This window comes from Temnothorax nylanderi, unplaced genomic scaffold, assembly GCF_030848795.1.
Source record: "Temnothorax nylanderi isolate EJ_2023f unplaced genomic scaffold, tnyl_v1.0 TNYL_tig0403_pilon, whole genome shotgun sequence".
Taxonomy (NCBI): Eukaryota; Metazoa; Arthropoda; class Insecta; order Hymenoptera; family Formicidae; genus Temnothorax; species Temnothorax nylanderi.
In genome coordinates, this window is record NW_027249465.1 from 65708 (window position 1) to 89355 (window position 23648).

At 37.7% G+C, this 23648-nt stretch overlaps 2 protein-coding genes across 2 annotated transcripts in view; one reads left to right on the plus strand and one right to left on the minus strand.

Moving 5' to 3' along the window:
- The first annotated feature begins 4929 nt into the window (after positions 1-4929).
- LOC139782310 (FIGNL1-interacting regulator of recombination and mitosis) overlaps positions 4930-23648 on the plus strand; it is a 69854-nt gene continuing 51135 nt past the window's right edge. The window contains exon 1 of the mRNA XM_071721279.1: positions 4930-5141. Coding sequence (XP_071577380.1) covers positions 5048-5141 — 94 coding nt within the window. The 5' untranslated portion in view covers positions 4930-5047. The remainder of the gene's footprint in view (positions 5142-23648) is intronic.
- Positions 5898-9796, minus strand: LOC139782314 (gamma-soluble NSF attachment protein-like). Its single transcript, XM_071721294.1, has 8 exons — positions 9492-9796; positions 9154-9221; positions 8808-8892; positions 8264-8281; positions 7982-8189; positions 7354-7602; positions 6929-7180; positions 5898-6835 (listed from the first exon to the last, which is right to left on the minus strand). Exons 1-8 carry the CDS (start codon positions 9539-9541, stop codon positions 6704-6706), a joined length of 1062 nt encoding a protein of 353 aa, XP_071577395.1. The 5' UTR covers positions 9542-9796; the 3' UTR covers positions 5898-6703.

Below are 23648 nucleotides of genomic sequence, written 5' to 3' on the forward strand. Positions count from 1 at the left end.
GCCAAGTCAGTTTCAGTGAAAGTCGACTTAAAGTCGACTTTTTGCTCTTAGGGTTTTCTCTATTTATTAAAGATTTATGAAAGTTATATACATTTCCGTTGTCCAACGTCACATTGATCATCATTGATTAGCTAATATTTATAAAATAATAATATTGGCAAAAAGGAATTAAATCGGTATGAATACTCGAAAATTTATTTTGACCATTATTTTCAAAAAAATCGCTCTGTAGCAGTTTGAAGGCGATGCTGCTGATTACGAATATCGCGGTTAAAGTCGATTTTCTCATTATTTTGGCCGTAATACGGATTTTACGATTTGTAGTTCACGGCTTGCCGCGGGGTCTCCACCGTGTCTCGTCAGCTGTTCCTGTCGGCCCTAATGCTGACCACACACATTTTCCGTAAGACGTAACAGTAAAGTTTCTACCAATCGCGTTGCTCAATTCGGCCATCTGTAACCATAGAAGTAAGAATCGAGCAACACGATTGGTCGAAACCTTACTGTTACGTTCTACGAAAAGTGTGTGTGCCCTGCTTAAAGGCCGTGGCACATAGAAATTAAAACTTAAGCAGTAAAACTTAAGCAGTAAGGAAATCAACGGAATGGATTCGCTACCGCTTAGGGCCGTGCCTTAAGTTCTTGACTGTGATTGGCTGATTTGCTTACTGCTTCAGTTTTATTGCTTAAGTTTTTCTATGTGCCACGGCTCTAAAGCCGTGATCAGACTACGGATTGGGATTGAGATTGGATTGAAATTTAATCAATCAGAATAAAGAAAACTAACTTCAAGTTTAGTGAACTTTGCTCTAATTGGTCAAATTTCAATCCAATCTCAATCCCAATCCGTAGTCTGATCACGGCTTAATGCCCGTATCACACTAGCGATTGACGATTGCGTTTACGTTTGCGTTTACGTCTCCTGACCAATCAGAAAGTAGCTGCTGGCGATTGCGATTCACGATTTCCGTTCTGATTGGACAAAAGACGTAAACGCAAACGTAAACGCAATCGCCTAATCGCTAGTGTGATATGGGCATAAGGCTGAGTTTCCACTGAGCGCGTTACGCGTCGCGTCATCCGAGTTAACCAATCAAAACATCACATTTTGATCCCGTCACAAGTAATGTAATAAAATGGGATGTGTTGATTGGTTAACTTGTGATGACGCGACGCGTGATGCGCTCAGTGGAAACAGCCTAAGAAGCTTGCTCAAAGCGAATAAAAACAGCGCCGTGTAAGACCCGATCTACAATGGGTGTTGTAAGTCGTAAGTCGTAAGAATTGACCAATCACAGTCCATTATTCTCCTTGCGGTCGAAGAATAATGAACTGTGATTGGCCAATTCTTACGATTTACGACTTAAAACATCCATTGTAGATCGGGTCTAAAGCACCCTAAAGGCCATTGCAAGTAACAAAGTTTTAGTCATAATCGTAAGGTCGTAAGAAAATAGACCAATCACACTCGATTATTCTTCGAGCTCAAGGAAAATAATCGACTGTGATTGGTCTATTTTCTTACAGCCTTACAATTATGATTAAGACCCGATCTACAATGGGTGTGGTAAGTCGTAAGTCGTAAGAATTGATCAATCACAGTCCATTATTCTTCTTGCGGTCGAAGAATAATGAACTGTGATTGGCCAATTCTTACGACTTACGACTTAAAACATCCATTGTAGATCGGGTCTTAAACTTTGTTACGTGCAATGGCCTTAAGGGGATGCTGGAGCCGCAGGCGAACTCGATCAGCGTCGATAAAGAAGTGCTCACCGACTATATCTGTCCTTGTATAGACAAGGATATAGACAAGGATAGCACCTAACCTTGCATCTTCCACTGGTCTAAGTAATATCTTTCTTTTTAGGCTTCAAATCTTACTTCTAATTGCACGATATTATTCCTGACAGTTTTTTGTAGAGGGCTGCATCACTATTTTCTATAGAAAAACTGCAGAATTTTTGTATAAAGCAAATATTGTCGTCAGGTGAAGACAATATTTATAAAAATAAAATTTTTTTTAGTTTATCAGAAAAAATCATGTACAGCCCTCTACATTTTTGTGCGTACTTTAATCGTGTAAAAGGATTTTCCATTCTGTTCAGCCAATTCAAAGATATTGCTTAGACCGATTATGCCTTGTCGCTGTCACTCCAGGATCCCCTTAAGGAGGCTCTTACCCGGCTGCTCTAATCAATGTAGCAACCGAAAAATTATCATTAATAATTGGTTATAAAATTATCGGAAAATTAAATAAAAAAATAAATAATGATTTTTACATAGTGTAAGAGTAAGTTATATGTTCTATTAGTGTAAATATTAAAATTTATACAATAAGTCAGTTGACTACGTCAGTGCTAAAGAGCAGAATAATAACATGCTCGTGTTACAACGTCGTCTGCAGCAGTCTGTAGCTAAGTGAGGTGTAGCCGTGTAGCGTTGTAGCGATTGATGCGATGAAGAGATGGAGCCAAAAGAAAGATATAACGTGAGAATGCTGAGAGGGAAAATGAAAGGAAAATTCTCGAAAATAAAGGTTGTCAATGCGCGAGAGAATAATTATGCCGCTACCATACAGCGCAGAGAAAAGACATGTGCAAGTGAGGTTAGAAAGAATAATTAACATTGTTTACTTTTTGATTTTCAAGGTTTGATTGGCAAATAATTGAAACTTATTGTTTATATAGATGTTTAAAAAACGCATTTTACTTATTTACTTGTAATACAACATTTGAAACTTCGCGCGATTTTGACACTCGGAAGATCATTCGCCTAACCTGTCGTACGTCATATTAAAACTACAATATCTTTTATAACTCATCGTCAACACCAAGTTTTCTTCTTATCATTAGAAAGATTATTATTTTAACTACAATTCCTTAGTTTTTTGTTTACCTGGCTCGCAAACTTGCCAAGAAAATACATCACTTCCGATAAAAATTTTAGTGTTTACCATATGCCCTGTGTTAAAAATGCGAATTTCAATACTGATATTTTTAAAATTTTTATCGTCAACCTATGCTAAAGTTTTGGGCATCGGTTCGTTGTGGTTCACTTTACAACATAATTTAATTTCATAAAGATCTGTTGTTTTATGATCGAGGTAAGAGCCTCCTTAAGCCTTGTGTACACGATACTAGAAATCGGTCCGAGTTTCGGTTTAAGCCAATGAAACTGCTGCTTTTCTGTAAGAGCTGCAAGTTGATTGGCTTAAACCGAAACTCGGATCGATTTCTAGTATCGTGTACACAAGGCTTTATAAAGCTCCTTGCACAATAGGCGATAGCGATAGCGATAGCGACAGCGACAAAGTTGCCAACAAAGGTATAGCTTTGTCGGCAACTTTATCGCTATCGCTATCGCCTATTGTGCAAGGGGCTTAAAGGCTTATTTATAGAGGCTGTAACCGTTGATTTAAGCCATAATCTTTAAGAAATTGACCAATTACAGTCGATTGTTCTTCTCACATTCGACTGTGATTGGTCAATTTCTTAAAGATTACGGCTTAAATCAACGGTTACGGCCTCTATAAATCAGCCTTAAGACTCCATATATGCGGTTAAACTCCGGGAAATGCTGCGGTAACCAGTCAGGTGCAGGTCGGGCTCCGGCCAGATGTTATTGGCTATCGCGTCACAGCTTGCCGTCTCATCGCATATTGGAGTTTTAGCATTTAAGCAGGGCACACACAAGGTCGGTAAATGGCGCGTCGGTAGCGACGCTACATAAGTCTTCCGCCGCACTTCGAGCTGTTTGGATCCAAAATGGCGACCACAACGCTCAGCTGATCCAAGGTCCGCGAATGGCGAACTACGCACACAGTAACAACTATTGTACGACGTGCACTAATACACAGTCACTTGATCCAAAATGGCGGCCGTCGGAAGACCTTTGGTTTTTTACAGCTGAACTGGCTGCACTAGTTCAGAGTTCATCCTTTTCCTTCCAATGTGGTGTAAGAAAGATAAACTCTGAACTAGTGCAGCCAGTTCAGCTGCAAAGAACAGACCTCTTATGTAGCGTCGCTATCGACGCGCCATTTAGGCCCGGTCTACAATGAGTCGTATGTCGGAACGTAGCCGATGGTCCAGTGAGGAAAATTCGTTTCCGAAAAAGAAATTCTCTCATTGGACCATCGGCTACGTTGCGACATCCGACTCCGACATACGACTCATTGTAGACCGGGCCTCACCGACCTTGTACTACGTTTACGCGAGCGTTACTTCTGTAGTAACTTATGATAATTCACCTGTTTACGCGGAGTAAATTATCGTAAGTTACTACAAAATCCCGTTTACGCGAAAGAAAATCCCGTTTACGCGAAGGAATTATCGTAAGTTACTACAGAAGTAACGCTCGCGTAAACGTAGTATTGGGCACACACACTTTCCGTAGAACGTAACAGTAGGATTTCGACCAATCGCGTTACTCGATTGGTCGAAACTTTACTGTTACTGTTACGAAAAAGTGTGTGTGGCCAGCTTTACGCTGTACGCCGGACGCCGGTTGTATGTATGTATACATACATCATACGCTGGCTCCATGAGATTAAAACCAATTAAAACCTTGGCGCTTGACGCTCCCATTTAAACGTACTTTTAGTCCGTATCTACAATAGCTGTAGTAAGCCTCAAGCCGTAAGAAATTGACCAATTACAGGCGAATGTGAGGAGAATAATCGACTGTGATTGGTCAATTTCTTACATCTTGAGGCTTACTACAGCTTACTCTATCTATTGTAGATCGGGCCTATCTATTGTAGATCGGGCCTTAAGCCTTGTGTACACGATACTAGAAACCGGTCCGAGTTTCGGTTTAAGCCAATGAAACTGCTGCTTTTCTGTAAGAGCTGCAAGTTGATTGGCTTAAACCGAAACTCGGACCGATTTCTAGTATCGTGTACACAAGGCTTTACAGTGTAGTTACAGTCACGCGCGCCACTTTAGTTCGGTTTAAAATTCGTACGGAACCGAAACGGACGGAACGTATCGCGAATTCGAATTCGGTACTCGTAGTGCAGTGCGATTTGATTTATTGTGGGTTCATGAATTTCGCGAAGAATTCATCGTCGTCCCAACTGACCCAAGGCCAATTTCCGCGTAAGTCTGCCTGCCGTTGTGTAATTCGAGAGCTTCCCGGTGAGTATATCCCTTAACTACGAATATGCCATTTTCACCTGCGCTTTCCGTATCTCTTCTTTCAGTTTTTCTCTCCTTCCTTCCATTTCCCACTCTATTTAATTAATTATACTTTTTCTCGTATTTAAAATAGAACGTAATGTGCCATAAGAAAAATGGACATGCGCGCAACTGACAAACATAACCTATTTGAGTCTTGTCATGTAAGGGCCAAAGCACATATGACAGTCGTAGTCGTGGACGTAAGTAACCATAAGTAACGCACAAGCTTTGGCGTATCCTTATTTGTCAGGTCGGGGACTACGACCGTCGTATATCGCTACGCCATGTTATGTGCTTTGGCCCTAACGAGGGATGACGTGATTGACGTGTAGCTCTGCTATCGCGAATGATTAGTAACGGAAAGGACCTGGGTCCTGGGTTCGATCCCGGCCCGGCCTTCATCCCACATTTTTCCTCGTTTCAGAGCTAATGTCATCCGTTATGGGTTTGACGATTAAGAGGAAGGTTAAGGATTAAAGATCCGCAAGGATTAATAATCTGTTTAAGAGTTTAAAAAAAGAAAGAGTAAGAAGAATTTTAAAACTAGAGCATCTGTGTTGTATTGCCCAAAGGAGAAGCAGAAGACACCTTAATTTTCCTCATCCGAAGGATAAGCTAAAAAGTGTCACGTAATGAGTCAACTTTCACAGAAACTGGCTTTTTTGAGAGGATTTTTTTTATCAGGGACTGTAGGTTGCAAGTAAAACAGCAATGTTTTGGGATATATTTGTGTTTTTTTTCTTAAACTCTCGTAATCATAACAGTTCAGTATAACGATCTCGCTAGGATGGTGCTGTAAAATTAAATATTTCTGTTTTTGTTGAGGAATGTCTTGTCTTCCAATTAAAGTATATACAATGTTAGCTAATTAATTAAAAATATGGAAATCCTTGAGGCTTGCTGAAGGATATATACACACACGCATTCACCTATGTAAAGATAAAACTAAAATGCAGACGTCCTTTATGTTTGCGACGTCACTATATACAGGATGTCATCAACAAACCAAATTATCAAGATGTTTATTTCCTTTGTTTGTGATGATTGTGAAAAAGGTTTATTTCAGACGTAATTTGTAAAGTATAGATAATTATTTTTACGTACTGTCACAATCAAGGAAGATAATTAAATTTTTCTCTTTCAGCTGATAATAACACTATATAATGTCTTTTCAACAAAAATATAGTCTCTCCACGTGGCATTTTTAGGGTTTTTATATTAAATCTTGGAACTTTTGCAAGAATTCTATAGAGAGAGAAAGTTAATAAGTGAATTAAACTGACTGATATATCAATATTAAATGGAAATTTAAAATATAAATAAAAAACACAGATTGTTATCCTTTTTTCACATTTTCACATTTCATTCTAATAATTCTGTGAGTTAAGAGTTAAGCTGAAAGATAAATTCTCTTGAAGCGAATAATGTGCTTTCGACGAAACGCTCAATATACATGCAAGCGTTACACGGTTAAAAGTTTATAAGCAATATAGCAGGGTTTTTTTTACATGTAAAGACGATTAGCATAGGCCTCCCTCGTAGTCATCATCTTCTTCCCGCTTCTGTGTCGGTTTCGGCGGTGGTGCAACTTCCGACTTCTTCTCAACCATCTTTTCTGTTGATTGGCTAGTTTCACTGACTTCGTTCTTCGTCTATAAAATCAACAAACCATCGTTATTGTATGCCCGACGAAATGATGAAATATCTATAGTACAATAGTGGATAATGATAAAACGTAAACTTACGTGGTTAACTTCCGCTTCGACGGTAGCCTGTCCAGCGACCTTGGACGCATTGGGAGAAACATAGGATTCCGCGGCGTTGGCTCTTACTCCAGCAGGCGGGATAGCGTATTCCTGTTGTGGTAAAGGTAAACCTCGTGCTAGCTTGGCGTATTCCACGTCCATGTGCTTGATAAAGGGACTATTAAGGGCCGCCCGAGCTGCATCCGCGTCCTCGTTATCATATGCCTGCAGCAGTATCTCCAACGTTTGCACCTGTAAGAATCAATAAATCGCAATTATCTACGCAATTAGCAAGTTTTCGATTGCCAAACAACTTTTTGCTGAGCAATATTAAGAAAATTTTACTAATAATATCTACTAATTAATTACTAAAATACTAAAATTCCTTTTTGTTACACTTAAATTGATTATTTGTTCTCACGTACTTCGGGGGCCTCGCAGAAGTTACCCCATTCTTTGAAGGCCTTCTCGGCCGCAACTTGATCACCTCGCGCCAATTGCACCAATACCAATGCCACAGTGAGCCTTCCAAGTGACTGATAATATTTGATATCCTGATACATGCCAATCTCGCGACGTATTGCGTCCGCCGCCTCGTCATACATCTGGAGTTTCACCAGCAGTCTTGCAGCTTTACTCATATATTCCGCCGCGTGTCGCGGACTGTCCTCGCCCTACGGACATATCTTCTTTCAGGACTTCTTCAACTATGGATTTGGATGTGAAATTATTTAATTTTTAACGTTTTCAAAATTCTTGAACTTCTTCAAATTTTATCATACGAACTTGGGCTTCGTTCGGGGAGCGCACTATCATCGCTATCGTTTATATTGCGTCATTCTATCCTTGTTTTACATCTAGTAAGTGATAAAGATTGACGCAATAATGCTAATAGTAAGTTCCCTGAATGTAGGTACCCTTAATCATACAAATATACATACGTATATATTTGTATGATTAATTGTAAGTCTCAGACAACCTTCCTTTTCTCTCTTCAAATTGAATTTTTGTAATAATTTGTTTTGACTTGTGACATAAAACGGCAGGGCCTACCATGATTATATCAGCCGCACGTCTAAACAGCTCCAGAGCTTGTTGTGGCTGTGTAGCTTCCAGCATCTTGGCTGCCTTGTCGAGAGCAGTTACGCCTGATTCAGGGGAGCCGTGCTGCTGAAAAAGGCTACAGGCGCTGTGAGCTAGTTTTGATATCTCGGACAAATCACCCATTTCCTTGCAAATGACCAGAGCTTGCTCGATGCTCCTGAAAACATTACATTCTTATATTATCGCACAATACGTGATAAAATCTAAATACTGTATATACATGATACGTACTTTGCTGCATGGAACCATCTATCTCGCATTAAATTGTAGACTTAAGGGAAATATATGAGAATGTGTGAAATTTTACTTACAGAAACTTAAGGAAAAAATATAATTAGCACCAAAAAGTTAAATCGATTATTGATTTAAGTATGTTAAATTTACTCTTCCAATAAAAAACTGTGTTTCAAAACCAGCAAATAATCGGCATGCAGCATGAGTAGAGAAAAAAGTATATAAATTCACACAAAAAAATATTAAACTACAAAGATCTGGCTCAACCGAAGATGGCATATCTCTATTTTACTTGCAAGAATCATTTATCGGTCAAAGTTTCATTACTAAATATAATTAGGTTTACATAAAGGAAAATTTGTTTCGTGTCTTTTCAATATCTTTATGAAAATAGCTCGTCATTAAAATAATGATAAAACAAGATATACATAAATGAATTCTTTAATGAACCTAACATATTATTAAAGATATATTTGCGCAACACCTGAAACAGAAAATCTGAAATTATCGTTTTTTATATCATTATTATATCAAAGGATACGCTTTGGTTTGTTTGTAACAGTCGGCTGCCTTTACTAAACAATCTTTACACTGCGCATATGACTTGGCTATTCGAAAGCATGTTGCTAAAGAAAAAATTAAGAAAGTTTAATTCTGTTGAGTCCTCGCAAAGTTTTTATGCAATTAATTTCTTAATTTATTATATGTTGAAAAATTTCAAGCAACTATAATTTCTTACTTAATTTTCATGTCAGATTGTAAGTAGATACTACATTTAATACATTTGTATCAGCTAATTTCTTTAAACTTAACTGATGAAACATTTGGCTTCTTATTTATATACTTTGTTCAATTATTTTATTATCATAGTTTTATATTTTTCTTACCTGCGTGTGAGTACTCGTCAGCCGCTACCTCGTAATCGGGCCGCCACTTCAAGAAAGTAAGTTTCAAGCTAGAAGAGACAAAGATTTATTCGACACTGTAGCTAGCCCATAAATAATATACGATTTTGAAAAACTTACAAAGCTACAAGTTTGGAGAAGAAATAGTTTAAATTAGTTCGTGCGCGTGAGCTCGTTTCGTTGGCTCTAATTCTAATGCTAGAATTTATATACCGCGTGACAAAACAAAATTTAACAAGAGGAACATCTTGACTATCCAAAAACATCTGAGCGATCCGGCAATGTCAAAAAGAGTCTGGGAGGACGAAAGGAGTGCTTACGCTTTTTCAGCCTGACGTATGTGTTCGTTCGCCTCCTCGATTTTTGACATTTTTCTCCGAATGATGTCTTCGTTCGAGCACGACGCGACGAAGTTATGTCAGTTTGATGCCTGAAATTGCGTCGTCAGTCCTGAAAGCTACTCGCGTCTCGTCAAGGCACTGCGCCCGCATACAAACGCCGAGACTGGCCGAGACTAATCTTTACGCCTCTCCGTTCATCAAGCCGAGTGTTCTTGAGATCGCGAAGCGCACGAATAATTATGTCGATTATCGATGAGCGCGACTTAACCTAGCCCTAGCCTAGCCTAACCTAGCCTAACCTAACCTAGAGAGCCCACTGAAATAATAATGGGTCTGTTTATTTTAGCTGCACTGACTGACCTGGGCTGAACTAGTGCAATAAGTTAGAGTGAAACAATATATGTATAATATATATTTCACTCTAACTTACTGCACTAGTGTACACCAGTTCAGCCAGTGCAGCTAAAAGAAACAGACTAAGGGCCGATATCACAGACTGTGTTTACATGACACCGTTAATCGGGTTTTATAACATCGGTAGTTGTCAGGAAGACCAATCGTAATCATTCTTCAGAAGAATGGAATAGCTGTGATTGACCGGCCTAAGAACTACCGATGTTATAAAACCCGATTAACGGTGCCGTGTAAACGGAGTCACAGTCTCCGATTAACGTGATCCTCCGATTAAACTCACTCTGCATCTCTTTCTAACTGTCCCCCTAGAAAGAGACGAAAAGACAGTTAGAAAGAGATGCAGAGTGAGTTTAATCGGAGGATCACGTTAATCGGAGACTGTGATATCGGCCCTTATATACACACTTGATGCCCGGTCTACAATGGCCGCATTCAGGAAACACAACTGTTGAGTGAGCGGTCAGTGATTCTTTAATATGATTGGTTCTTACCTTTGGTTCTTCTCCGGATCTAAGTGTAAGAACCAATCATAATGAGCGCTCACTCAACAGTTGTGTTTCCTGAACGCGGTCAATGAGGCTCTCTACACCGGACCGTTTGATACGCGTACCAAGTACTATATCCGTATCAAATCCGTATCAAATCTCGGGTTATCCCGGTGTAAACCGAAATTTGATACGAATTTGATACGGATACAGTACTTGGTACGCGTATCAAACGGTCGGTGTAAACTAGGCCAATGGGTGTTGTAATGGTGCGATCCCATGGTACGGAACGTATGCGCAATGCGGAATTGGCGGAATAAAGTCTGTCCAATCGCAGATATTCCGCCAGTTGCGTTCCGCTTAAATATAATTTGCCGTGTCCCATGGAGCGGAATTCGCGGAAGCGCAATTGACTCTTGCCAATCACAAGATTGTTTTCCATAGATCCTTTCATTGTATCTATCGGAACAGTGTATATTATTGGCACGTACAGACTACGCTTCCGCATTTTCCGCTCCATGGGACACGGCAAATTAGATTTCAGCGGAACGGAATCACACGTATGTACATACATGCAATACATCTGTCACATTAACGAATTCCATTCATAACCTACAAAATTGTCACCAATTGCCACCAAAGCCAAAAATTTAAATAGTTTTTAATAATATTCTTACGGATCTCTGTTGAGATTCTGATATTTTGTCTTTTTACACTCGCACACAAGGACACAAGTAGGCTTCCGCAGTTTCCGCACGTATCAGTGCGGATAAAATAAAAACTTGCGGATAAAAGTCGGCGGAACGAACGTAAAAGAGGTCGAACCAATCACGAGCGTTCCGCCAATTCCGCATTGCGCATACGTTCCGTACCATGGAATCGCACCATTAGTCGTGAGTCGTAAGAATTGACCAATCACAGTCCATTATTCTCCTTGCGGTCGAAGAATAATGAACTGTGATAGGCCAATTCTTACGACTTACGACTTACAACACTCATTGTAGACCGGGCCGGAAGGCGCATTGGCGGTCGAAACGCGATTATTGTGTTATGTTTAATTATATTTAATTAATTTCTTATTTCCAATTCTGATTCCTAATGTTTAATATTTATTCTTATTCGTAAAACGTGCTCTATTGCGCGCAGGGCCTAAAGGCCTACACACACGAATTGATACATAGCAGTAACGTAATGGTGAATTTTCATTTGCAGTAAAATGCTGTAGCAGCGAGCAACAGTTTAGTAATTTCTAGGAAAGTTTAGTAATTTCCTAGAAATTACTAAGTAAGTTTAGTAATTTCCTAGAAATTACTAAATAATTTTTAGGAAATTCATAAACTGCTGCTCGCTGCTACAGCATTTTACTGCAAATGAAAATTCTCCTTAAGACGTACCGTAAGAATTAACCAATTATTGGGTGTACAACTTAGTTCGGTCCGTTTTCAAAAGATGGCTCTAGGTGCTATAAATGGTTGACGGCGACAGCTGATTTTTGCTGTATCGTGAAGTGTCAACATCTGTCAACCAAATATTGTTTGCAAGTCTTTGAGTTTTGCACAACAAGTTTAATTTTTACTGCGTTGAAAATGTCGAGTTTCGTTCCAAATAAGCACCATTTGCGGGAAGTTTTGATTTTCTGTTTCAATTGGAAGAAAAGTGCAGCTGAAGCGCATCGAATGCTTGTGGAAGTGTATGGTGAATCTGCACCATCGGATAAATCTTGCAGAGAATGGTTTCGACGATTTAAAAGTGGTGATTTTAGTGTGGAAGACAAAGAGCGTTCGGGTCAACCGAAAAAGTTTGAAGATGAAGAATTAAAAACATTACTCGATCAAGATTCGTGTCAAACGCAAGAAGAGCTCGCAAAAACATTGGAAGTTACTCAACAAGCTATTTCGAAACGACTCAAAGCCGCGGGATACATCCAAAAGCAAGGAAATTGGGTCCCATATGAATTGAAACCGAGAGATATCGAACGACGATTTTGCATGTCCGAAATGTTGCTTGAACGGTACAAAAAGAAGTCTTTTCTGCATCGAATCATTACCGGGGGTGAAAAATGGATTCACTACGACAACCCGAAACGAAAAAAATCGTATGTAAAGCCCGGCCAACCGGGAACATCAACGCCGAAGCCGAATATCCATGGTGCCAAGGTAATGCTCTGTATTTGGTGGGATCAGAAGGGTGTGATCCAGAGATCCCAGGTTTAGGTCGCTGCTGCATAGCCGTGGCTGTGGAGGGGATAGGATCGCGTCACGTGACGCTGACGCACACAAGCCAAGCGCCCCGTGTACATGTGCGCTCGGCGTTCGGCCAGCCTCGGCCAGCTAGAGAGAGCAAACATGCTATGCTCTTTCTCTTTCTCTCTTGAACCGGCGCGTCGTCAGCCACGCGAACGAAATACGTATATTAACGGCTTGACTGTCGCGTGCCTCTTTCTATACTACATGCGATCAGATGCGATACACTATCATATCGCTTAATGATTTTACAATTTAGAAGTTATAATCATTAATTAATTAAATTATAATTTCTTGTGTATATAAAAAGTATTAACTTAAAATTAAGGAAGTAAAGGATAGAAAAAGAAAATGAAATCCACTCTTGGCCAACGTGTACGTCTTTTTCTTACAAAATCATCTGTTAGTAATTTAAAAAGATGATTTATAATTAGCACAATAAAATGTAAACAAAGAATTTATATTAAGGTTTTATTACATGCTAGTGGATAAATTATTCTAATACTATATTTGTTATTTTACTAATAGAAAATATATGTAATAAAATAAAAGAGAGAAATTATTTTTACAACAAAATAAATAATTTTTTAAATAAAGCTGAAGGTTTATTTGAGCCAACGCATGATATTTCCATACAATGTACTTATTTAAGATTTCATATTTGAATATGGTTCGTCTTTTCATTTGGAATTAATGATTAAAATAACAAAATTATCGATTTATGGTAAAATTAAGAAAAATATCGAGTAAAAGTAATTAAGCAAGGAACAAATATTTCTGTTATGTAAATTTTTTTTTAATAGACGACGTACACATTGTTGCTCAACGGAAACCGCGAGAAGGTGGTGGTCTCTTCCGTCGGTAGGAAATGTAAAAGATTATTTTCTTTAATATAATATTAAAGAAAATAACTTCTACATTTCCAATGAATGAATGAATGAATGAATGAATAAATATTTAACGTAAATAGGATAGAAGATAGGTAGAAATAGATAGAATAGATAGAATAAAGGATAGTTAAAAGGATAGACACAAGATAGATATAAAAGAATAAATAAAATAGAAAAGAATATAAAGGATAGAGAATAGAAAAGCAAAAGTAATATATAGAGAATATTATAATAATTTTAAGATCACTTTACACAATTTATAATTAACAGAATGTGGAATAAAATCATATATATGTATATAGAAAAAATTACATTTATAAATGTATGCATACATTCATAAATGAATTGTTTTCTATATTATACGATGCAAAAAATTATTAACATAATTGTATTCTTTATCTGTTGTGAATTATAAATTGTGTAAAGTGACCTTTATACAAGAAGTACTAAATAATTTAAACCGTTTCGATTTTTTAAATAAATATCGATAATAAAATGGCTATGAGAGTCAGACGCTGTTATCGGCGCGTAAGTGATCAAAATCACTAATTTATTCCAAGTAAATTACAATCGAACGTTTCGGCTCAACACTTCGTCGATACCTGTATCCACAATGATGGGAGACAACGGAGAGCCCATGGGAGAACCAAACAATAATGTGCTTGAATTCGACTGGTTTCACAAACCGACGTTCTCGGGCCGCTATCTTAATTTTTTATCTCGCAGCACCCTATTTCCTAAAAAAGAGGCACAGTTATGGGCATGGTTGATAGGGCATTCTTACTTTCACATCCGAAATACTATTTAAAAAATTTGAAATTCGTAATAGACACTCTCTTAGAGAACGACTACCCGTTGACATTCATTTTTAACACTGTTAATACTAGAATTAAATCTTTGTTAAACAAATGCACTCGTAAACAGAATGAATCTTCATCTACGAACGAAGAGAGGCAATGTAAATGGTTTACAGTACCATATGTCTCTAATATATCCGAGAAATTTAAAAGAGTTGTTACAGATGCTAATGTCAACTTGTCGTTTTATAGTCTGAATAAACTTCAGAAGTTTATTAAAGTGCAGAAGGATATTCTCCCTATCCAATCAAATAAAAATGTGGTGTATAAAATTTCATGTAAGAATTGCGACGCGTCATATGTTGGTCAGACGATGAGGCTGCAATTAAAAACGAGAATTTCGGAACATCGTAACCATATTCGGAGAAATACAACAACCCAGTCCGGCATTACCGAACATAGAATCAATTTCGACCACGAATTTGATTGGGAGAACGTTGAAATTCCAGATAAGGAACAATTTTTAGGAAAACGACTTGTTTCAGAGATGTCACATATTAAGCTATACAAAAGAATAGTCTCAACTTGCAAACCGATACAGAGTTTATGCACCATGCATACGTGTTTATTCTAAACAAATTGTAAACCATGTCCATAAACATTTTGCGTCGTTTCACCTGTCATTGTTTATACATAGAATATTTAGTTTTATTTCTTACTTGCTTGACCTACACGTTTATAATTTTCATTGTTTATACACGGAATATTTATTAGTTTTATTTCTTACTTGCTTGACCTACACGTTTATATTTTTGACTTAAGACATTTTTCCTGTTAATACCGTTTCGTGCGTTGTGCCGTCGGGATCTCAGAATCCCTGAGTACAGATTATTTTTCTTTGTGATGTTCACTCCGCATTTATATTCTCGCCTCGTTAAGGCTTGTTCTGATGCATTCGTTCTCCAGACTACTTGGTGAGTTGCCATGGATTTTTTAATTGAATACTTGATGTAACAGGGTAACTATCTTTACAGATATGGATCTTGTAGTCTTTTTCAATTTCGTTTCCTGAAATCTCCAAACAAGGAAACTTACCACGTTGGAATGGAGAACTTTGTAACATTTTAATTTTCGTAATTTGACATCGCTGAAGATGGCTCGAAGTGTTGAGCCGAAACGTTCGATTGTAATTTACTTGGAATAAATTAGTGATTTTGATCACTTACGCACCGATAACAGCGTCTGACTCTCATAGCCATTTTATTATCGATATTTATTTAAAAAAATCGAAACGGTTTAAATTATTTAGTACTTCTTGTATAAAGGTCACTTTACACAATTTATAATTCACAACAGATAAAGAATACAATTATGTTAATAATTTTTTGCATCGTATAATATAGAAAACAATTTATTTATGAATGTATGCATACATTTATAAATGTAATTTTTTCTATATACATATATATGATTTTATTCCACATTCTGTTAATTATAAATTGTGTAAAGTGATCTTAAAATTATTATAATATTCTCTATATATTACTTTTGCTTTTCTATTCTCTATCCTTTATATTCTTTTCTATTTTATTTATTCTTTTATATCTATCTTGTGTCTATCCTTTTAACTATCCTTTATTCTATCTATTCTATCTATTTCTACCTATCTTCTATCCTATTTACGTTAAATATTCATTCATTCATTCATTCATTCATTCATTGGAAATGTAGAAGTTATTTTCTTTAATATTATATTAAAGAAAATAATCTTTTACATTTCCTACCGACGGAAGAGACCACCACCTTCTCGCGGTTTCCGTTGAGCAACAATGTGTACGTCGTCTATTAAAAAAAAATTTACATAACAGAAATATTTGTTCCTTGCTTAATTACTTTTACTCGATATTTTTCTTAATTTTACCATAAATCGATAATTTTGTTACTTTAATCATTAATTCCAAATGAAAAGACGAACCATATTCAAATATGAAATCTTAAATAAGTACATTGTATGGAAATATCATGCGTTGGCTCAAATAAACCTTCAGCTTTAAAAAATTATTTATTTTGTTGTAAAAATAATTTCTCTCTTTTATTTTATTACATATATTTTCTATTAGTAAAATAACAAATATATTATTAGAATAATTTATCCACTAGCATGTAATAAAACCTTAATATAAATTCTTTGTTTACATTTTATTGTGCTAATTATAAATCATCTTTTTAAATTACTAACAGATGATTTTGTAAGAAAAAGACGTACACGTTGGCCAAGAGTGGATTTCATTTTCTTTTTCTATCCTTTACTTCCTTAATTTTAAGTTAATACTTTTTATATACACAAGAAATTATAATTTAATTAATTAATGATTATAACTTCTAAATTGTAAAATCATTAAGCGATATGATAGTGTATCGCATCTGATCGCATGTAGTGTAGAAAGAGGCACGCGACAGTCAAGCCGTTAATATACGTATTTCGTCCGCGTGGCTGACGACGCGCCGGTTCAAGAGAGAAAGAGAAAGAGCATAGCATGTTTGCTCTCTCTAGCTGGCCGAGGCTGGCCGAACGCCGAGCGCACATGTACACGGGGCGCTTGGCTTGTGTGCGTCAGCGTCACGTGACGCGATCCTATCCCCTCCACAGCCACGGCTATGCAGCAGCGACCTAAACCTGGGATCTCTGGTGTGATCCACTATGAGCTGCTAAAACCTGGTCAAACCATCACGGGAGACTTCTACAGGCAACAATTGATCCGTTTAAAGTAGGGCTCGCTATTATACGTTTAAACGGAAACACGTTTATACGTATAATTAGCATATCCGTTTATTGGAAACGTTTTTCCGAATACACGTGTTTTAAGTCTAGGGCCTGATAAACGTTTAAACGTTTACACGTATATTTATAGCATATCCGTTTACTAAAAACGTTTTTCCGAATATTTTCACGTTTTTCTGTAAACGTTTATTATCCCTTTCTTAAGTGTTTTATTTTTGAATGTACTTTATTAATAAAATATTTATTACAAATATAGTCAGAGTTGGGAAGTAATGTATTATTTGTAATATCGTTACCGTTACTTTCTTTCCGGTGACGTCGTCACATTTTTACAGTAACGGAAACGATTTAGTCATTTTTATTCAATAAATCAGAAGTAATTAGATTTGTTCGCGCTGCTTGCATTTCTTGGACTTGGAACAAAACGAATACGCATTCGGATGCTGGTATAAAAGCAAGAATAAATCACAATTAATGATTGTTTTTAGATTATTGTTATTACATATTGTTGTTAATATGACGCACTGTTAAACAAAAACGGTATAAAAAAGTATTCTTTTGTTCAGATTTGGATGCAATTTTGACTTAAAATGAAATAAAGCATATAAATAATAGTTAATTTTGTAAAACACTCTTCTACTCATAAATGAATGTACTTACTAAATATACGAGTAAATGAGTTTTTGTTTAAATAATAGCGAGTCCTAATTTTGACGCGGGGGAGGGGGGGAGCAAATAGGGGCAGACAAAAGCACGAGGGAACGACACAGTTCGACAAGTTTTTGTCACGCGTGCTCGCATCATCGACGACATCCGCGAGTGAGAGCGAGCGCATGCACGCACGTTCGTACGTACGCATGCACGCACGCACGAAATAACAATGTATAATTTTCTCAGTGATGATTACTAAACGTTTACTAAGCGTTTACTAAGCGTTTACTAAGCGTTTATTAAATGTTTACTAAACGTTTACTAAACGTTTACTAAACGTTTACTAAACGTTTACTAAACGTTTACTAAACGTTTAAACGTAAACGTTTTTCTGGAAGAAAATGTAAACGGATAAACGTTTCACGTTTAAACGTTTATTCGAAAAACGGAATAAAATCAGAGCCCTAGTTTAAAGCGAGCTATAGCCGAAAAACGTCCAGAATATGTGACCAGACACGAATCCATAATCTTTCACCATGACAACGCTCGGCCTCATGTTGCTGTTCCGGTTAAAAACTATTTGGAAAATATCGGATGGGAAGTTCTGGCTCACCCGCCTTATAGCCCAGACCTTGCCCCTTCCGACTACCATTTGTTTCGATCGATGCAGAACGCTGTGACTGGAATACGCTTCACTTCAGAACAGGGTATCAAAAATTGGCTCGATTAATTCTTGGCTTCAAAAGATGAACGCTTCTTCCGCGACGGAATCCATAAATTGCCAGAAAGATGGGAAAAAGTAGTGGCTAGCGATGGACGGTACTTTGAATAAGGTATTAATTCATTTTATCGTTCAAATAAATGCGTTTTTCAAGCAAAAAACGGACCGAATTAAGTTGTACACCCAATACATTAATATTTTTGAACTGTAATGCTGCCGTTTTCGAGGAAACATGATTTTAATGCTAAAACTCTATATATGCGGTTGAGCTCCGGCAAATGTTGCGGTGTTCAATCAGGAGCCAGGCGCAGGTCGGGCTCCGGCAAGCTCCGGCAAAAGCAGCTTGCCGTCTCACCGCATATATGGAGCACTTTTGATTGGAGCTATCGCTTAAGGCCCGGGCACATAGAAAAACTTAAGCAGTAAGACGTAAGCAGTAATCAACGGTACAGTAGTGTGATTCTGTAAAGCCCCGGACACACTTTTTCGTAACAGTAACAGTAAAGTTTCGACCAATCGAGTAACGCGATTGGTCGAAATCCTACTGTTACGTTCTACGGAAAGTGTGTGTGGCCAGCTTAAAGCGTCGTCTACGGCTGCGTTTCTGTATTCACTGTAAGTACTGACGATGTGACGTCATTGAGCACAGTTGCAAGATTGTTCCGTAATTACTTCTGTTGCTTTTACCGCATATAACACTGCAATAACGGAACGATATCCGCAGTACTGCGACTGTTGTTATGTATAAGAAAGAAATATAACCTATCTTAACCTATCTTAGACACGTCGTGACACGACGATAGGAGCACCTATTCTAATTATATAAAAAAGAATCACTTTTCAGATTTATGAAAATATCGAAATTATTTATTATTATATTAATTATATTAATTTAGTAACCTTTTCGGGCTTTTTCCGCATCTTCGTGACCAGTGATCGGCAAAAAAAATTTTCATTATTTATTTTTTAAATGTCAAAGCAATCATTAATAAGCCAAAATACAATATATTAAGGGGATGCTGGAGCCGTCTGTTTTACCGGCATTTTGTTGTCGGCACGTAGCGTCGTTAATATTTGACAGAATTAAAAATCCTTCTCCAGAATTGCAGTACATACATTAATGATTCAGGGGAACTCCGATTTTATATAGAAAACGAGAAAAAATTACGGAAGTACAGATTTCCTTATCTACTTTTATCCCAATATGGCGTCTCGAGTAGCGGCGAGCTGTCAGCTCGTCACAAGATGTATTTCATATAAGAGATATACCATTGGTACGAACGCGAAAACAAGTTCCCCTGAATTGCACAACAATAAAAACATCGATAAACCCCCCAAATCAAGATTTGGAAGCGTAATATAAAAGTATAATGTCGATGTGTATCGTGCGTATGTGTGCGTGCAATGTAGCGTGCTATCCTTGTCTATATCTTTGTCTATACAAGGACAGATATAGTCGGTGAGCACTTCTTTATCGACGCTGATCGAGTTCGCCTGCGGCTCCAGCATCCCCTTAAGTGCCAAAAAAATAACATTTTTTTAACTTATTTTTATTTACCTAACAATTTGTAAATAATTTCAAAAAAAGATTATTTCTACAAAAATTATTAATGTTTAACATTATTTTTTAATTCTTAGAAAATTTAATAATAAATCGAGAATTATAACTAATTTTTCAAAAATAAATAATTGAATAAAAATAATTTCTAATCCTTTCTAAAAAAAAGGCATGTTAAGTCGATACTCGCATATCTCGAAGTTTATTGTTGCCGCTTTTCCGCGATGCCAATTGGTTCTCTCGCTGCGCTTACTTCATTTGCAGCTGTCATCGTATATTTTGACAGTTGTGTATCAAGAAGTTAATAGTGTAATAGTAATAGCATAATGTTAAAGCTAAATAGCGCGCGCGAAGCGCGCGTCTGTGGTGTCTAGTTTTCTAAAAAATAATAATAAAAAACAAATATTTTTTAATTTTTCAAAAAATTAACAATTAAATAAAAATAATTTTTTATCCTTGACTCTGAAACAAGTTGTCTTGGCAAAAACAAGTATGAACATGAGGTAACTGACAATATTATAATCAAAGATACTGGGCAAGACGAAGGGGACGGATATACGCGATTGGTCAAAACCTGTTAAGCGTATTACTAGCGCTAAGGTAAATGTCCCAATTAGTGACGTAGTAACCTCATTATAATAATAAATTGATAAATTAATAATATACATGTTAAAGAAAGTAGGGGAGACCGGGGCTAAACCGCCAGTTTTTTTTCGGTGCCGATTTTTAACAAAAAAATAAATAATTTTAGTTAAATGTGGTATACCACTGTAAAGAGTGAACCTTTAGCTACAAAATTTATGTAGGAAATTTTTATCTATGTTGCTTTGTTTAACCGGTATAGAGCAAAAACGACAACGGTGGAAAAATTGAAATCTCAAAAATGCCGGGGTTGAACCGCCACCCCCCGGGGCTAATCCGCCACACTGCATTTTCAATACATATACGTACATCTAATCCTGAAAAATGATAGAATACATTTTAATAATTGTTTTTTAAGAGAAAAATATAAAAATTTATTTAAAATTTTTATGCAAAACATTATTAAAAAATAATTGTTTTACCTATTCCATAAAACAATTTAGGCACGTGAATACAGAGGTTAACCAAATCGTAAACTCCCCAACGGCACGTCACATTGTCAACGCGGGCAACCACGGGGAATACGCGTGACGGCGTTCCGGTGCCATAGGATCAGCGCGGACCCTCGAGCAACCTAACCAAGCCGCGTTTCTCGCGGGAGAGCGATAAATAGCGACAGGGGGGTTAGAAAAGCTCGCGGTGGAGCGCGACCATTTTACCGACTCGACGGCGTTCTCGCGCCGATTCCTCGACGTGCCGACGACGACGACGACGACGGCCATGACCACCACGACGACGACGGCCACGACCACCACGACGACGACGGCCACGACCACCACGACGACAACGGCCACGACCACGACGACGACGACGACGACGACGACGACGACGACGACGATGACGATGACCACGACGACGACGACGACGACGACGACGATGACCACCACCGACACCACCACCACTACAACGGCGGCGACAATGACGCCGAGACGATGCGGCGAACGCTGGACGATGCGGTCGCACGCGCGACTGTCACTGACACAACGACCAACAACGACGATTTACCGCGGCCGGGAGTCGGGACGATCTACAGCGCGCGCGGCATGTCAACTCTCGCGCGGAAATCGCGGGATCTCAGAGCCGTGCCGTGCCTCGCCGTACCTCGCCGACGTGCCGTGAGCGTGAGCGATCTCGAAAACAACGGTCCGCCATCTTTTCGGTCGGCCAAAACACCCGTTTTGCGACGATACGTGCGTACCATTTCCCTCCTACACAAACTGACGCACGTGCAAGGGAAGACAGAATCACGCTCGAGGGAAACCTAACCTGAAATCGCCGTGAGCTGAAGTCGTGCGCCCGGCGCGCCACAGTGACGAGACTGGCGGACCAGCCCCGGGTGCTTACTGGCGGATAAGCCCCAAACATAAGTTTCAGGTTTGATCGCCCACGAAATATTAGACATCAACGATAATGAAAAAACCACACTGGATTCGTGTTCAGCATGCATTACTCTTTATAATCACGTACCTCGAGATTTGGAGAGCAAACATTATTGCAGATATTACAATATTTCCACGCGCAGAAAATTTTACTTTCACCTTCCGAAAACACGTTTGCCCTCGTAAAAATCATAACACGGCAGGTAACCTGCCGAAACTCCGTTGGTCACATGGGTACCATAAGCAGCGTTTACAATGTTAATAGCGAGTTCGCACAATATACAGGTTCCGAGATATTTGATTTGGCGGTTCAACCCCGTTGGCGGTTTAGCCCCGGTCTCCCCTATACAAAATTGATTTTGTTAGACAGCTTGAACATTTGTGATTTTAATTGTGTTATCTTTTTTTTTATTTATGGACAGATTTTAATTTGTTTATAATATTTTCTCAAAAGTAGCTGAAGTACCATTTAGTGACATTTCAGTTTGGTTTTGTCCCAATTTATAATATATATACATGCCTCTATTACTGACAGGCGACAAACATATAAACGTCCCTATTACTGACAAAAGGTATATATATTAACATTCTTATTACTGATTATATATTACTGATATTACTGTTTTTATAAGAAATATTAAACACATTTAATAATACCGTTTTGTATTTAACACAATTTATTTATCGCCGGCATCGCCAGGTACTCACACTTTTGCGGGAGTCACACTAACCTCTCCCCGGGACTGGAAGCCTAATATTAGGCGTTGGAGTGGCGCCGTCTTTTTCGTAGTTCAACTGACAAGGACAAAAATGTTCTAGCACTAAAACTAAAAAGATCGTCCAAAAAAGGGGCCGGTCTTGTAGAGGTTAAGGAGCCTCCTCCTCCCGTGACAGTTTTCTCTTCGGAACAGTAATAGTTACTCGAATATCATAAATTGGTACAGAATTATATGAGTGTTCCTATTACTGACTTAAACATGATAACTTATAGGTTAAGAACTTACATTTATACTATTTATTAAATTGTACAGAGGTAAGTTATGATATTGATGCTATTTTTTAACTTTATAATGAATAAGATTTATAAACTACATGTTCTTTTTAGAAATAGATACGTTTATATCATTTTATATGTATTTATTTCGGAGTTGTCAGTAATAGGAACAAATAGATATTCTAATACCGATTAGTGACATATATGAATTAACTACGAAAATTACGAACCTTGATATTTTTCTGCTTAGAAATATTCTTAACTTTCTCTCGACTTGACAAAACAATTCACTTACTTCAAGTTATTTAAAGCATAACTGCATAGACCCAGCAAACAGACATCTCGAATCAACTGTCAGTTTCTAAGATGACGGAGAGCAACTGCGTTCAGACTGTCGCCGTCAGTGTACGCTTGTAATTATGATGTTTTAACATTCATTACGGTTTTTAATTTTATTCAAAATGTATTATAATCGAATATAAATAAAATTTAGAGTTTGAATAGATATTTAGAATAAATATTGGATCCGTATTAGTTGATTTATTAAGGAAAATGGGTGCGATTGTCATAAATTGGGACA

What these genes read in the sequence shown, in the direction of transcription:
- LOC139782314 (XM_071721294.1), bottom strand. Translation starts at nt 9,541, where the DNA reads ATGTCAAAAATCGAGGAGGCGAACGAACACATACGTCAGGCTGAAAAA. An exon ending in GTGCGGCTGATATAATCATG is followed by an intron (nt 7,603 to 7,981) that starts GTAGGCCCTGCC and finishes ATATGTCCGTAG; the next exon opens with GGCGAGGACAGTCCGCGACA. An exon ending in TCGAAGCGGAAGTTAACCAC is followed by an intron (nt 6,836 to 6,928) that starts GTAAGTTTACGT and finishes TTGATTTTATAG; the next exon opens with ACGAAGAACGAAGTCAGTGA.